Source organism: Eptesicus fuscus, chromosome 12 (genome assembly GCF_027574615.1).
Source record: "Eptesicus fuscus isolate TK198812 chromosome 12, DD_ASM_mEF_20220401, whole genome shotgun sequence".
NCBI lineage: Eukaryota > Metazoa > Chordata > Mammalia > Chiroptera > Vespertilionidae > Eptesicus > Eptesicus fuscus.
Genome location: NC_072484.1, coordinates 85,891,602 through 85,908,046, shown reverse-complemented (window position 1 = coordinate 85,908,046; position 16,445 = coordinate 85,891,602). Strand labels below are relative to the sequence as shown.

The following is a 16,445-nucleotide window of genomic DNA, read 5'->3' as shown; positions in this document are numbered from 1 at the left end:
GTTTTATAATTGCCAAACAACCGGCTTCTTCTTAGTCACTCATGCTCAGAGACTTTCCATTAGAAGGTTGTCCTTATGCTGCACAGACTAAACAAAAGGCCTATACTAATTGAAGTACACATCTTTCAGGAAGCAACTCCAATCACACACATGTGTGTGTGTGTGTGTGTGTGTGTGTGTGTGTGTGTATACCTATTTGTATGCACCAAAGAATTCCACGGTCAGTGCCCTCAGCGAGGGCAAGAAGAGACCATCAGAAAGGGACAGGAAGTCAACCAAGATGCTAGACAGAAAACTAATACACAAAAGGCATGAGCAGCGCACTCGAGGTGAGCCCTCACGGGCCCAGCAGAGCAACGCTCACAATGAAGCTGAGATGCTTACCCGTGATTTTCCCATTGGCTTCCAAGGGAGGCTGCCAGCTCACAATGACAGCACGGGGCTTCCCTTCCCGAGTAATGACTGTCAGATCCTTGGGAGCAGAGGTCGGGGCTGCCGGGGGAACAGAGACAAGGCCTTGTCATCGGATGTGAGAGAAAACAGACATTTATGGGACTTCTAATCACGATGTTGACACTCAGCATCTATCATGCAGTATATCATGCTGATTTTACCATTTACAATTCCTCTCAAGTATTTGGATTAAAGAAGCAAACAAACACAAATACTGAAATTAATGTGTGTGTTTTTCTTCGATGAAGTTTAATGACTTCCAAAGGAGAAGAGAACATGTGTGACTATGGAGGAGAGAGTATAACGTGCTTTCAAGTGAGTGCCACACTGACAATGTGAGAAGCATAAGAGAGCAAACTAATGTGCACACCTTTGTGAGATTGACGGCTACATGTCTCCAAGGGACAGAATTCCGTCATGACTGTAGGATTTATAATGGGAACAAACGTCATCTAATTCTATATTTCCCTAGAAGCCCCTTCTCAAGAAAAGAATATATTTAAACACAGGTCCAAACAACTTGCTTAGGTAGCATACCAGTTATCTCCTAACAAGAAGGCAAAGAAATATTTGAAAATAGAGCAGGCGAGGAATCTATGGTGCGAAATTAGATGGTATGAAACCCTGCCTTTCTTAGAGCCTTTCCCACATGTTGTTGAAAGGGAGCAGAATGTGTCACCCCCAAAATATGCCTCTTTGGTGTAAGTATTATTTTAGGCTGATGTAACAGCATAGAAACTTCATTTCTTTAATATGACTTTTTCCCCTTTATTTCCTTCCGATTCAAACTGGCTTCATCCAGCACCAGACTCACCTGCCTCCTTCTCCCTTGCACGGCTTCTCCCTTAATCATAAGCCCTCAGGACGATGAGGTTCTGATCAGCATCAAATGATCTTAGGAACAAAGCCTCTGGTCTGTTGACCACAGAGACAGAGTTCCGGTCAACTTAGAGATAACGTCTAGGCCTCAGTTGGGTTTCAGCTCCAAGCCCAGAAAAGCAGCAAAACCAGACAAAGTGACTTCATGGTTGACCTCAGGACCAGCCGCACTGATCAAGGTTCCCTACCCAGTAGAGACCATGACTCTGAAAGGAACACCTGGAAAGCTGTGAATGTTGGTGATTCACCAACATTTCCCATGTTACTTCAGGTTAAAAAAATATTTTTCTTCTCTCCTAGATTATAATTTTCTCAAAGATAGAGGCTATACAGTCTTTGATTTTTATACCAAGTCCCTGTCTCAGAACCTGACATTTACAAATGGGCATAACTGGAAACTCATAATTAATGTCTCAGTTGACTGGACAAGTACTGCCCTCTGGTTTGTCTGGTTCTCCTTTTCCCATGCTTGGATGACTTTAAGTGCACGAATGGGAGGTAACACTCAAGATTTAGAAGATTTCCAGCCATGGGGATTGTACTGGACATTTGTTATTTGGACTGTCCAACACCCCATCCCTTCCTCCTCCATTAAGAGAAGCACTTGGCTCTTTTCTTTGGGAACAAGCTCTTCTCTGTCATGTGAATTTCATGGCCTTCCCCCCACTCTTGCCTTAGCAGTGGGATCCTCTCTTCTGGGAAACAGAATGTTAGTAAGGAAGATAAACAGATCGAGCCAAACCATTGTGATGGCAACACCTTGAATAACAGTCCGATAGTGTTCTTCCCCTCGAAAGACTTGGGAGTACCTCTGGTTCCTGTCCCTTCCCAAGACCCATTATTTCAGGTGTACTCGCAGTTATTTTACTAAAGCTAACTAGAGTAAAGTTAAGTATTCATCACCTGGGCAGAATGAAATGTTTTATTTCAAGAATCCTCCTGCCACCTTTGTCTTTATCATGAGCGATTTCAGCACAAGTGCCTAGCGATGCAGCCCCTATAGTCTTTATGTTATTGGAGAATTGGAAGTAAACCCTAGAGTCATTTCATTCACTTCATTTCCTTCTCTCAGTCATAAAACCTGCAGACACTTGTGAATTACTTCTTGCTTCTCATCATCACCCAGAGATCTCATCCGCACGCTATTTACACCTTTGTCCAGATCATTATCTGTTTTGACAATCACCCTTCCTGCTAACCACATTTCTAAAAGTTAATATCTTTTTGTCTCACCATTGGAGTACCTACAAGGTTAGGCGGTTGATGAGAAATCAATAGGGTACATTTATCAAGTCAGATGCTGGTGTGCATTTTATGTTTATGAAAGGGAAAAAATGATTGAATTTTTTGCTTTAAGAGGAAATTACACTCCTTCTCTTTCACTCAGGGAAGACCAAATGTCTTAGTGGTTTATATCTCACTCCATCTCATTTTAGGTAAAAAGAAAGAGCAGAACCGTTATTATTTCCCATAGTACATAACCCATTAAGCTGTCTTAGTCTTCAAAGGAAGATGTGAACATTGGCATTCAGGGAAGAATTCTAGAAGGAGTTAATATATGTATACATGTAAAATGTATACATGTCACAATTAAATCAAACAAACTAGAAAACTTTTTATAGAAAAAAAGTACCCATAAAAATGTAAAAATGCAGTGAACTCTGTGAGTTAACATGGTAGCCAAAGATAAAAATTAGAACTGCAATACCATGGGGCAAATTCTAATAGAAAGAGAAATTCAACTTCTCCAGAGAAGAGTTTTATTATCATATTTTAAAAATTCCTATGATATAATATCACAAAACCAATCAAAAGGCAGGGTAATCCCTGGCCGGTATGGCTCAGTTGGTTGGAGCACCATCCCATACATCAAAAAGTTGTGGGTTTGATTCCGGTCAGGGCACAGACCTAGGTTGCAGGTTTATCCCAGGACAGGGCATGTTTGGGAGACAACTGATCGATGTTTCTCTCTCACATCAATGTTTCTCTTTTCCTCCCCCGCTTCCTCTCTCTCTCTAAAAAAAAATCAATAAAAACATATCCTGGGGTGAGGATTTTAAAAAGCATGTTAAACCTTGTATTCTTCAAATGTTGGATCCCTGTGAACAATGAATGTCAAGTGCACTGCAGGCCTTTTAAGGTAATAAACTCAACTTTTATGACCCATAGTAAATGTGACTGGTAAAATTTATAGTGAATTGCTTTTACCCCAGGTTTGAACTACTTCAAATTGCATGAAGGTTTTCCATTTTGTTCTCTTATTTCTAAAGAATGAACATGACCACCCCAAACTGCTTCCCACATCTAGCTGAGGTTATTCAGGATAAGAATCCAGGAGACCGCAGTTATAACGCAACACTTTATTTTGTACCTAATTTCTTTCCAAAAAGGTAAATCCCTACCGTGACTGTTGATCAATGACACAAATGCTTTGGACAGAGAGTTCAATGCATAGCTGTCTGCCTTTATGTAAATGCATGAAAAAGAAGATTTCTATTTAGATCCCCAATTAAAACCAGATTGCTTAATCCATTAGGAATTCATTTTCTTTTTTCCTAAAATGGGGAGGATAATATTAAATATAAAAGTGCTATGAACTCTAAAGCTTAAGATATTTTATATAAAATAAAGTATAATTTTAGACCCGAAAATGCACTATGTTCCACCTTCCACAGAACCTGGGAAACACCTTTACAAAATGTCGAAAGTAGAAATTCTGAAGCCAGCCTTTCTTCACATACCTGCTTCATATGTAGTGGCATGTGCCGTCATGCTCCATGTGCTTGACCTTCTGTTTTTTGTTACCATTACCGAGAACTCGTACATTGTGTTTGGTTTGAGGCCTGTTGCTGTGTAACTCAGGGATGTTGTGTCTTCTGACTATACAAGTGGGAAAGAAGCAAAGAGGGGGAAAAATGAACTCTATCAACTTGGTAAATTAAGACATGTGAAAAGACTATATAAAATAAGCCAACAAAAAAAGGGGTCCAGGGAGCTAGGACACAGCACTGACTTTACTTCCTTTCTGTCAGCTGGTGTACACTGCCTGATTGGACATCCAAAACGTGATCCACAAAATCAGGTGTTAGGTTGCTTAAAGGGGCCGCAAGCTGATAAATACCCCCAAGTGAGGCAATAACCATGGCAACAAGACCAACTCTGTTTCTTCCTGTCACTTCCCTCCTTAAGGTTATCTGTACAGACTTTAACTTCAACTTCTTTATAATAATAAACAATTATTTTTAGTTTTGAACGTTACGCATTTCACATAGACCATCATGATAATAAGACTATTTTTATTTCCACTGGTAATAAAACTAATTTTTTAGAGTTCTGCTTATGGCTCTTGCAAAGAGGCTCTATGGTACAAACTTTTAGTGATTCAAGAACCCGACTGTTATAAAGAAAATGGACCAAAGCAATGTTGTGTCATGTGATTTCTTCTTTGTGTGCATACTTCACATTGAACACACATTTAAATTTGGTCGCCGAAGCAACTGTTCCGGAAGGGAACAACAAATTGGATAAGTATGAAAACATTCCATTTATGTTAATATTGTTTGTCTTCTGAATATGTTATTTTTTTTGGTCTTTTAAACAACAGGTTAAAGATATTTTAGTAGAAAGTAAATTATCTGTCTTTATTCCTTACTCAAAAGATCAAAATGGTAATGCAGAAAAAAACAGGTCAATCCATATTTTCCATATGATCAGGCAAATTTATGCCTCTTATAAATATCAATTTATGTTTGGTATTTAGATCTTTATCTTCTTCCAAAGTTAAATATTTACTTTGATGTTTATATTTGTTATATTTGTTATATATCTATGTCTAGGGAAGTTCTCTTTCCCCACCGATGTCACACCGATCTCCTCCCTTACTGCTTCAGTGTGGGACATCTTTTTTTCTCTACAATGAACCCTTCTTACATTATAGCTATGAAAATCCTTCATTTTATTATAAAGCCAAATAAATATTTAACAGTAAAAATAACATTGTCATGATGTGACCATTCACCCTATTAAAGCGATGACCTCATAAACATCTATCAGAAGCTCTTCTTCAAAATAGCTGTAAACACATGTGCCCTAAATAAATGAAAAATGGTTTGTAGACTCGGGAAAATGGAATCCATCAAATAAAACACAAAATGGGCAGCTAGTGTCTGACATGCTGATATATAACTTCCAATCTTGCCCTCCTTCCCTTCCATCATGAATGTCTGTAAGTCTTAGAGATGGAAGTAAGGGGAGAGCTGGGACCATGAGAAATGTTTCAGTGAGGAAGGATCACGTATCATAAAACTGGTCTCTTAGAGCATAGACACAGTGGCATCTTGGAGGCCACTAAGCAATAGTGTCTTCATTTGTGGTTTAGAATGACACATTTGCATTCTATAAACACTACGAAGTCACTGATTTTTCTCAGGAACCTCACAGAGAGTTGCTGCTCGGCATAAAGCGTCAGCCTAGAAGCTATTGAGAAATCATGGCCAGTTATTTCTGTGAGCATAGAATACCCAGGTACTGCTTGTCTGAGTATCAGTTTCCGCATTTATCAAACAGAGATAACCATAGCACTGACCTCACGGCATTATTTAAAGTGAGTAATAAGTCAAGTGAAACATTGTCTGGCCCACAGTAAGGATGAAATAAATGTTGGCTACAATATTTCATGCATTGCTTAATGTGCTGTCTAATTTTAGGCATGTGTTCAATTCTGTTTTGAGTTTTCAGCATCTTGAGGGCAGAGACAATCTTACACAACTTTGTATCTTCTGTAATACCCATGCTATGTCTGGTAAATGCTAGCTGGTGCTCTAGAAATGTATTTGGAATGAAAATTTGTATAAGGCATCTACTGATTAATCACTTCAGTAGAAAAGAAATTCTAGACTCTTTCTCCATTTGATAAAGAAATTTGGAGTTTTGGACAATGACAATAGGAAAGTCTGGATAATGCTTGATTTGGGACTAAATGAAGTAGAAAGGTGCTCCTGTGAGGAGAGCCCTGGATACGGCATCTGGTCATCCTGAGTTCCAGCTCTCATTTAATGGGGAATTTTTGCCAAGTCATATAACCTACCCAAGTCTTCATGAACACAACTATATACATGTTTAACTATGAAGAAGTTTACTTGTTCTTTCTATAGTGGGTGCGAATATCCCAATCATATAGATGAGAACCATCAGATTAAGTTAAGTGACACAAGAGGACAGAGTGAGGCCAACTCCTGAGCCTGGGTCATGTGATTCCATGTATGTGTTGATTCCCCTCTATCTGTGTGTGCCCTGCCCACCTTATAAAGCTGGTGAATGAGATGAAATAATATCATGACAGTGGTTCAAAAAGTTCAAAATGCAAAACCGGAGCATTCTATTACCACTATTTATAAGATTTAAATTTATTGTATGTTCTTTCCAGTGGATCAGTATGTTCTACAGTTATCCCTACTATCCAACTTACCCTACTATTCCTTCTAACCCTTCTTCTTGGGGTACACTGTGCATGTGTGATAAGGGGGCTTGAATATTAGTAATTAAAAGACTTGGGTCAGGGAAGATAATGTGGAGAAAAACAGTTTAAATGTTTTTATTTTTTTATTTCCAAACTCCAACCCATGAGAGAATAGTTTTGGGGTGGGGTCTCGCTTTTCAGGCATTCTTCGTGAAACTCAGGATTTCTGCTGTATTAGCCTATTCATCTGAAATAATTTGCCTCACTCAAGAAATTTTGGAACTCAAGCTGTTGTGTAGAGAACAACCATTGTCTTTCAGAACATTTCACAGACTGGCAAAGTACCCATGGTCTTTTTGTGAAATGAATGTAACAAAGTGTAGCAATTATGCTCATAAATTTTTTAAAGTAGCCATTTTAAAGTAAACTTAGAATTGGGCAACCTGTATATAAAAATATTATTTTGAATGCTCTCATGTTTCATTGGTTGTCTTATCTGATAATGTTATCTCTATTTATAGCTCGGTTGAGTATTAAATCTAATACTATAAGGATGTGGACAGAATACTTAAAACAATTTCTTATGTCAGTGACACTAAGGACTTGCCTGGAGAGTTTTCCAAATACCTGCCCTAGCAGGGAGGCAATACAAAAGAGCCCTTTCTTAAAAGAAATGGTTTCAACTAAAAACTGATTTATGATGACATGTGAATTTTATGCTACTTAAACGTTAAGAAATACTAGAAGCAAATTGAGCATGGCTGCATGAAGAAAGGCTGACATAAAACTCTTGGTCGGATTTTGCTTTATCTCCAGGATTTTACAATCAAAAGTTCCCAAAGGATATTTTCATCCCCCTGATCACCACTGGATGGAGGCTGGATTAAGCAAGATGGCAGTTTGATGGAATGAACGTTGGATAAGGTATCACGTGGTCCAAATTCTGAGAGTAGTAAAGACAGGGGGTAAGAAGCTGGAGCGCCAGAGTTGAGTTATTATTTACCTGGTTGTTGGGGAACTTATTCTCTGGTTTTGACACCTTATTTATCCCACATCACCAGCCCATGGGCCTTGTATTTTAAATATGTTATCTCACTGGAATCGTTTATGAATTGTTTAGAGTCTATCTATGGAGCTGAGTGTATTACTCATTCTGAAATTACAAATAATATATTAAGTAACAATGACTAACCCATGTTTAACTGCACAGTTCTAGGGACAAAGGAGGTGCTGGGCAATCCCCTGGGGATCTCACTTTTGTCTACATTTGTGTATGGTTGGTCTATCCCAACACAGTGGCCGGCTTAGGTGGTAACGAGATTGTCCTGGTTTACAAAGAGTTGTTGTAATTCTTGTGGCCGGCTGCTAAGAGATAGAAAATTATTAAGGACAATGCCTCAACTGTGTATCTCAAAGGAGTTCTTAGGGTGCTGTGAGATGACTGAGTGATAAGGCAGGGATAAGGGGCCTTGTCTAATTCAGATTAGTTAAAGGGGGTGCATATTGTGAGTTTCCTTCGTTACATAAGGGTGTTTCAAGGTTAAATAGAGGAAGTAGATGCTAATGGCTGGGAGTGTTTTCCAAGGATGTTATAAAAATCTTCCAGCCATGAATTCCTAGTCAGAATCATTGTCAGAGAGATCCTCTGCAACAATAATACGGTGGCCTTTGGTATCAATCCAGATTCCAAATGAAAAGAAAGATAAAAACCATCTAGACAATTAATGTGGATCCCTGCTATTTTCAAAGGAAAATGTCATTCCTTTATACTGTATTATTTATCATTTTTTTCTATAAACTCAGCATCTAGCGGAATTCAGATACCATTGTGCATCTCTTGATATTTTTTCTACCTCGCCTTAGAATTGTTTCCCAAGACATAATCATTCCTGTGCTACTTTTAGCTACTGAGTTGTTAAAATGCTTTGTTTTTCCACTTAGCGTCACTGCAGCCAAAGGACTCAGGACAGGCAGGAAGCACATAGAACAATGTATTCAACAAACGACAGTTCATTTAAAATTCCATACTCTCAACGCGAACTTCACCTTGTATTTGGTATTTGCAGAGAAGCTGGTCCTCCACCGGACAGTGTAAAGTCGTACTTCGGACGCTTTTTGGTTCTTGGGGACAGAGTTGTCTGCCCAGCTGACCCTCACGGCATCGTGGGTCAGAGCCACAGCCTGGACACCTACTGGTGGGAGCATGGGGGTGGAGACATCTGGGACCGAGGTGGGGAAATCATCAAGCAAAGGATAATAATCAACTGGGTCAGTGGGATCTGGGTTCACAAACCCGCCAAATGAAACAAACAAATAAATACATGAATAAAAGAGTTAAAAAATAAATACCAGTGGTAACACATCACAATGAGTTAAATGCATGGCAATAATGATGAAAGGGAACATGAGAAGAACAGAAAAAAATACAATTAATTCAATCGGAAAACTCGTCAGAAACAGTGTTGCTATATTACAAAAATAACTATTTTCTATAATGGGCTCATCTCCTTGGAGTGGTTTTATCAATTTGGCTGCCATTTCTAGTTATATATTTAAAAAGTCCATTTCTTCTTGAAATTTTGCCCATGACTTCTCCAACGATCTGCTATAGAAGGCATGAAATTTATAACTATTTAGATAACTTAAAATAACATGATAGAAAGGAGTGTCTGGCTTATTTCCTCCTGTTAAAAAAATCTGTCTAGCTTATTTTGTAGAATTAGTAAGAGCCCAATGTTGACCCTTTTATTTTATACCTAAGACATTTAAATTTGTAATATTTTACCTTTACATCATGTAACGTGTATTCTTACTAACGAAAAACAAGATGAGCTCTCAGGCTGGGCATGTGACACCATTTGGGGAGATGAGACCTTCTAGAGCAGTGGTTCTCAACCTTCCTAATGCCGCGACCCTTTAATACAGTTCCTCATGTTGTGGTGACCCCCAACCATAAACTTATTTTCGTTGCTACTTCATAACTGTCATTTTGCTACTGTTAATGAATCGTGATGTAAATATCTGTGTTTTCCGATGGTCTTAGGCGACCCCTGTGAAAGGGTTGTTCGACCCCCAAAGGGGTTGCGATCCACAGGTTGAGAACCGCTGCTCTAGAAGGTAGAGAATCAGAAGCTGTGCACACACAGAATTTAAGTTTTTAAAGAGCCCAGTTCCAAGAGCAGTGGCGACTGGCTGGTTCTGACGATCACTTTGTCCACTGCATTTCACATGCGTAGCCCCTACTCATCCCTCTGTGTTCCAATGAATTATTTAGCAGTTTATTGGGCTGTGGTCTTTGGAGCAAAATATAAAACCCCCAAAACAAAAACAACAAAAGGAAAGAAACAAATAGAGAAAGGGAGAAAGGAAAATGTGTGTTTAAAATTTAATGCCAGAGCCCGGGCTTTTGGTATTTCCTTTCATGTGTCCTTTTTATGCAGGGCTCCTTTAAAGCCAAATGGATTTATGAGACAAGGAAGGGGGAGGGGAGACACTGCGGCCTCCGGAGGGTCCCCAATAGTCAGCAGGCTGGAGCACAGACCACCATGGGTGCTGCCCCCCTGCACCTGCTTCTATTCTCAGCTGACTTTCCGAGGAGAATGTTATGCACACGGGGGCCTACTCTAAAGGGCAAACCCCCTTTTGACCAAGCTTATTAATGACTTACCCCATGTGCTGTTTCTTTGCCTAATCTAATTTTGTTGGGAAATCTATATTCACTTTGAATACAAATCTATTTTTGTAGCCTTTTGCAGGTACCTTATGTGAGGTTTTGAAAAGTAGTGATTCTACTTCAAGAAATGGTGAGCCCAGCCGGCATGGCTCAGTGATGGAATGTTGACCTATGAACCAGGAGGTCAGGGTTCCATTGGCGGTCAGGGAATATGCCTGAGTTGTGGGCTCGATACCCATTGTGGGGCGTGCAGGAGGCAGCTGATCAATGATTCTCTCATCATTGATGTTTCTATCTCTCTTTCCATCTGCCTCATGACTTGTTATTGAGATTCTTGAAGCCTCAGTTCCAGAATGCATCCCTTAAATTCGTAATGCTGTTTGATGGCATTTATCTATGGGGTTCTATAATTCACAAATTTCTACCCTTGGGCACATGTGTCTTGACCCTTATAGGGAATTATTTTTAAGCATGGTTTGTCATTCTACTTGCCACCTCTTTTACAGCTGCCTTGATTAATAATAGATGTTAGCTACAGAAATCATTTAAATTTAAATTAATTAAAAGGAAATAAACTTTAAAAATTCACTTCTGTTGCACTAGCCAATTGCAAGTGCTTACGGGTCACATGAGCCTGGTGCCTTCCATATTGGACAGTACAGATGTAGAGCATTTCCAGCAAAGCAGAATATTCTAGCTGGTAGCAAACACTGCTCTAGATTCACATATGCTAAATATATTGCAAATTATCCTTTTTCTCTCAGGTAGAAACTGAATAGTTGCATTAAAAACATATTTGTGTTGTTAAACAACTTCCTTTCAGTTTTGTTATACTCTTGGGTGCCTTATGCCATTGATTGTCAATGATTATGTTCAAAAGTTAAAAAAAAAATTACAAAAGACAAACTATAGCCTCAAACTTTCTGCTAAAAGGAGAGACATACTCAATTCCTAATAGATGTTTTGGTCAGAGCCCATGAATTTTTCAGTCAATATATTTATATTCTGAAAGAGCTTTTAAAATAAATAACACAGCTTTATACCTGGATTGTACTTCATTTAGACATTAGTAATACAGTTGAGAATAAACAAATTCAAACAACACATCTCCTTATTCCCCGGCCCTCTTCCCTTCTCTGGGCTCAACGTATCTTGTCCTCATGACAATAAGAAAGAAAAGTCTTTATAGCAAATATGAAGCCCTACCCACCCATTTGACCTGGTGACACTTCCCTCGCTCTCGTTCTGATACGGTCAGGATGGGATGGGCTCCAGAGAGGGCCGGCATCCGTGCGCACACGCGTGTGGGAAGCACCAGAGCCTGGTACTTACTCTGGCCTGAAGCATTTATTGCCTGCAGGTTTTTACTTCCTTTATCCTGGCCTCTTCACAGACTGCTCATGGGAATACTCCGCAGAAGCTCAGACACACAGCATGTATGCTGTGAGGCACTAGGACACATTTATTGGTAGAGTTTCTCTCAGAACCTTCACCTTTTTCTGTTTACTCATCCTTTATTCTCCACGATGCACAGAAACACAGCGGATCTGCCATGACCACGACCTTCTCTCAGAAAGGGCTGGTTTTATTCATCCCTCTTCAGCCCCTTCCTGACTTGTCTTCAGTAAGAAAATCCCTCACACCATATCCAACTTTGGGTAGCATTTCATTTCTCAGATCCATGGGGATTAGTCAGATCAGGTAAAAAAAAAAACTTAGGGATCGCTGGTGTTTTAGAAACCACTCGGGGAATGCCATATGCTGAGAATTGAAGACTGACAACCTACACTAAGGGGAAGTGAATTATACCAGAACGGTTCCTTCTGAGCAACTTCGCTTCAGTGTATTTGAACTCTACTATCTCTATTACTACCATTGCTGCTCAAAATGTTATTTACTTTTTGGTCGCCTAAGTGGCCCCTTTTCGTGGGCTTTAGTGTCAGTAAAAAAAAAAATAATAAGCGTTTTAAAAGACTGGCCGCAGTATAACTGTGCGTGGCCTGATCACAGGCTCAGTCGCCCCTTGAACAAGCAGTGGGTCAGTGTCCTTCCTCACAGGCAGGAAGAGAGACTTCCTGCAGGAACATTGTGGGAAGCTCAGGTGCAGCCAACGCCAGCTGCTGCCTCTCCAAGAACCTGGCTGCTGGCCCAGCAGGAGTAAGGGGAAGTGGAAACCCCAGGTCCCGCCCATGAGGTTATCTTGAATTTTACACTCTGGACCTCCATTGCCTCATCCCCCTGTATTTAGGGATAATGTGTTTAATAGCAATGCTTTGAAAAGTAGTAATTCTACTTCAAGAAATGCTAATAACTCAATCCTGCTATTTCTGAATTTTAGAATAGTGTATTTTTCATGACATTGAATGTTTTGGAATCTCAGTTCCAGAATGCATCCCTCAAATTTTAAGTAATGCTGTTTGTTGGTATTTATCTCTGAACTTATATAACTAAAAAAAAAAATGCTTCTTATTGACCCTTTTGTGGAGTCATGAGCCTCTTTGGTAACACAATGAAAAATATATAGTGTCTCCACAGATAACGGCATAGATTGACATATACACAAATTGCACACATCACTTTAGGCAGAATATAGACCTTGAAACCAATGGCCAAAAGGTCAAGGAGACTCTGGAATAACAACTTTGCCTTACTGAATCTGAAATCAATCAAGTGATGCTATGCCCTGGAGACAATCATGTAACTGCTGTGAATCCACACAGTAACTGTGTGTTCTCCACAGAGTCGATGAGTGGAGCTCCTGAGTGTGGGAAACAAACTGTTTAAAGTTCACGTACATTTAGGTGGCAGCAGCAGTCCCAGGGTCCCACTATTTCTGTTGTGTTCCTTTAGTCCTACCTGCCAGGGCTTCGCTCCCAGGCACTCAGTGGTTTTGCATGTCCTCTGGTGCTCGCTATCAAACCCTGCCCTTAGATCCTTTCTTCTCATCACGTAAACAGAGGTGACAGGTTATCTGAGGTCTGAGGGTTGTGGATTTTGAAAGAGGTTGGGGGTCAAAGTATTCACCAAAGAGATGAACATCTTGGGTTTTATTTTCAGATTTCAGACATAAGACCACTGCGGCAGTCATGTGACTCTCCACTGTCCCTGCACAGACAGGCCACAGAGGTGTCACTTATTCTGTGTTTTAAAAAGCCCAGCCTTGCTCTCAAATAGTCTTCATAAACAGCGTGGACCTCACTTTCTTACCCATCCTTCCCTCAGTTCGTTGAGCCCATTTTCTCTTGTGGGGGGCCTTTACAGTCCAGCTCACCTGGGAATTCCCAGAGGTGACACGCCCTGGGAGCAGCCAATCCTTTTACTGCCCAGAGGCCCTGGACACTGTTGAGTGACCTGAAGGTCCAACTCAGGAAGAAGGCACTGGGGGACTCGGCCCAGCCCCATGCACCCCCAGGAGGGGCAGGTCATCCTTGTCAATGAGCCTGAAGGACCTACAGAGAAGCAAGGGTCCCTCCCGGCATTTGGCAGCCTTTGTGCCGAGACCCTCTTGCCAAAGGGCATCGCTGGGAGGCACGCTCCTCGGGGGAATGGAGAGTGGTGTCAGGGCGCCCAAATAGGAAGCCACTCGGAGAAGAGAGAGAATGAGAGCTCCCTTTCCCTAAGTCCATGTATAACTTATAGGCTAAATTTCTCTTCCTTCAATTTGAAAACCAAAAAGATAATCAAGTTTGTGTATGCGTGTACACACACGTAGGGCTCGGACCATGACTATATACATTTCCTGTGTTTTATTTTGCCATCACTCAAACACTGACTGTGTGTCAGAGCGGGATTAGCTGTGGTGGCTTACCTGTCATAGACCTGGTGGTGGCACTTTCATACAGAGGAACGCCTTCTCCCGCGTTATTGAAAGCTTTTAGGGAGATTACATAATGGGAACTTGACTCTGGAAAAAAACACATCAGAAAGAATATGAACACGTTGATTTATTTAATGTACTGAAATACGCAGGGTAAATCAAATCCAATATAATCTAATAAGTAAATTGTGGATTAAAAACAAGTAGGTGTGATTCTGGGAAGAAGGTGGCAGTGGTGACAATGTGCTTCTCTGAGCTTCCTGTATCTTCATATTAAAAGAAATCGAGCAGCTGGATAGAAAAGCACAGGCATTTGATCATTTTCAACAAAACCAGGTGCTGAGGTGTACTCTCACATCCTCAAACACAGTGGGTACAGAGGAACCAACAGCCACCTCAGGCCTGCGAGGTATCAGCCTCTGCGGGAGAGAAATCCGAGGGCAACATCCAGCTCAGGACCTGGGCATTTAAAGTCACCAGCAGGCAATGCTAGCAAGTGCAGCAGAGCAGTTGGAGGACAGTAAATATAAATCCCGAAATGAACCCACAGTCTCCTTTTCAGGCCGAGGCTCACACTGAGGACAAACAACTGGAAATAGATTTAAAATTTGAAGCAATAGGAATGAAGGAAAGAGAAAATACAGATACAAGTAGGAAAGAGGAATCATCACAAAACTTAGGAAAGAGGTGCATACTTTTTAGTGCTTATCAGGGGTTGGCCAACTTTTCTATAAAGGGCGAAGAGAAGAAATATTTTAGCTTTGTAGAGCACTCTGCCTCTGTCAGATATTTGTGTTTGTATTGTTTGTTTACACAGTACTTCAAACTTCAAATCTATGAAAACCATTCTTAGTTCAGTGGGACCCAAACAAGCACAGGACTTGGGCCAGGCTTGACCCACAGGCTCTGCTGTGCTGAGACATGAGCCCTGGTCTAATGAAAACAACTGGAGAGGAGCTCTGTGTGTTGAGAAAAGCAAATGAACTTCTGGGAGCACAGGAAAAAGAAACACAAAAATCTGTCGAGGATAAATATCATACAAAATAAAACCAGGAGAATATCATTCCTGTAGACAAGTACACACACACACACACACACACACACACACACACACACTCAGGATAAAAAAATACACAAAAAATGATCAAATCTGCAAGTTACTATTTCAAAATGAGCTAACAAACATTAAGAAAATAAAACGCCAAAAATGCAAGATCAACATAGAATTAGAAAAAGCTCAGAAACAAATTGGCATAACTCAAGAATTATATATAAGTGAAAAAAATAATTTTAGAAGTGGAGGGTATCAAGAGGAACAAAAAAATAAAACAAGAAGAACACAACACAAAATGAAAACTAAGTTACCAACTTACAAGTAATCAGGATATTGTTCCCTTGATCCTGAAAACTACTAGGAAATGAGTTTTAGCCATTTGAAATGACCAGGGGAGATATTGAGCTAACTGGTAAACAATAAATTTAATGAACTAAGACTAAGTGAGGGTTAAGAGGGAGATATTTTATCTTGCAGGGCTACATTTTCTGCTTTTGAAGATATATTACAACCATAGACAAAATTAAGGGACAATAGGGATGGCATATGCAAAAATGTTTCAATAATTATTATTTATGGTGGTACTATTATTGTTGTTATTCTGAGACTAACATAAAATGGGATAAGGCAAATGTGTAATCATAACAAATTCTAACTATCATCCCCTGTGTCCTTGAGAACCGGGTTCTTGAGATGGATGGAACAACATACAGATTTAAAACAGGGAAGGTTATATAAAGTACTGTGTTCCAAAAATTTATTTAGAAAAACCAGTTTAAACCCCAAAGGTATTTTATCTCTGTTTTATTTCTGTCCACCGAAAAGTCTAGAAACAGACTTAATAACAAAAAGCATCTCCACACCAAGACCTGGATTTTGAAAACATATTTCCCTCTGCAAGAAGCAAGTGTTTATTGGAGAGCAGGTTGATTCTGGTCTGAGATGACTCAGGCTCAGACCAGTTGAGCCTGAAACATCCTGGAATATCAGATAGAAAGGAAACAACCAAAGACCAATAGGCTCACGTCAAATGGCTTCACAAATCAACCTGAAGGGGCTTCCTCAGAACAAAGACGGGGACAATCTGAGCTTCCGTAAAGAAAAAAGTTGC

General features: G+C 40.1%; 1 protein-coding gene across 1 annotated transcript in view; it reads right to left on the bottom strand.

The window, feature by feature from the left end:
* DCC (DCC netrin 1 receptor) overlaps nt 1–16,445 on the bottom strand; it is a 566,817-nt gene that overhangs the window by 88,548 nt on the left and 461,824 nt on the right. Inside the window, exons 16-19 of the mRNA XM_054723604.1 lie at nt 14,272–14,367; nt 8,837–9,069; nt 4,074–4,212; nt 385–492 (exon numbers count right to left, since the gene is read on the bottom strand). Of these exons, the coding sequence (XP_054579579.1) occupies nt 385–492; nt 4,074–4,212; nt 8,837–9,069; nt 14,272–14,367 (576 nt within the window). The remainder of the gene's footprint in view (nt 1–384; nt 493–4,073; nt 4,213–8,836; nt 9,070–14,271; nt 14,368–16,445) is intronic.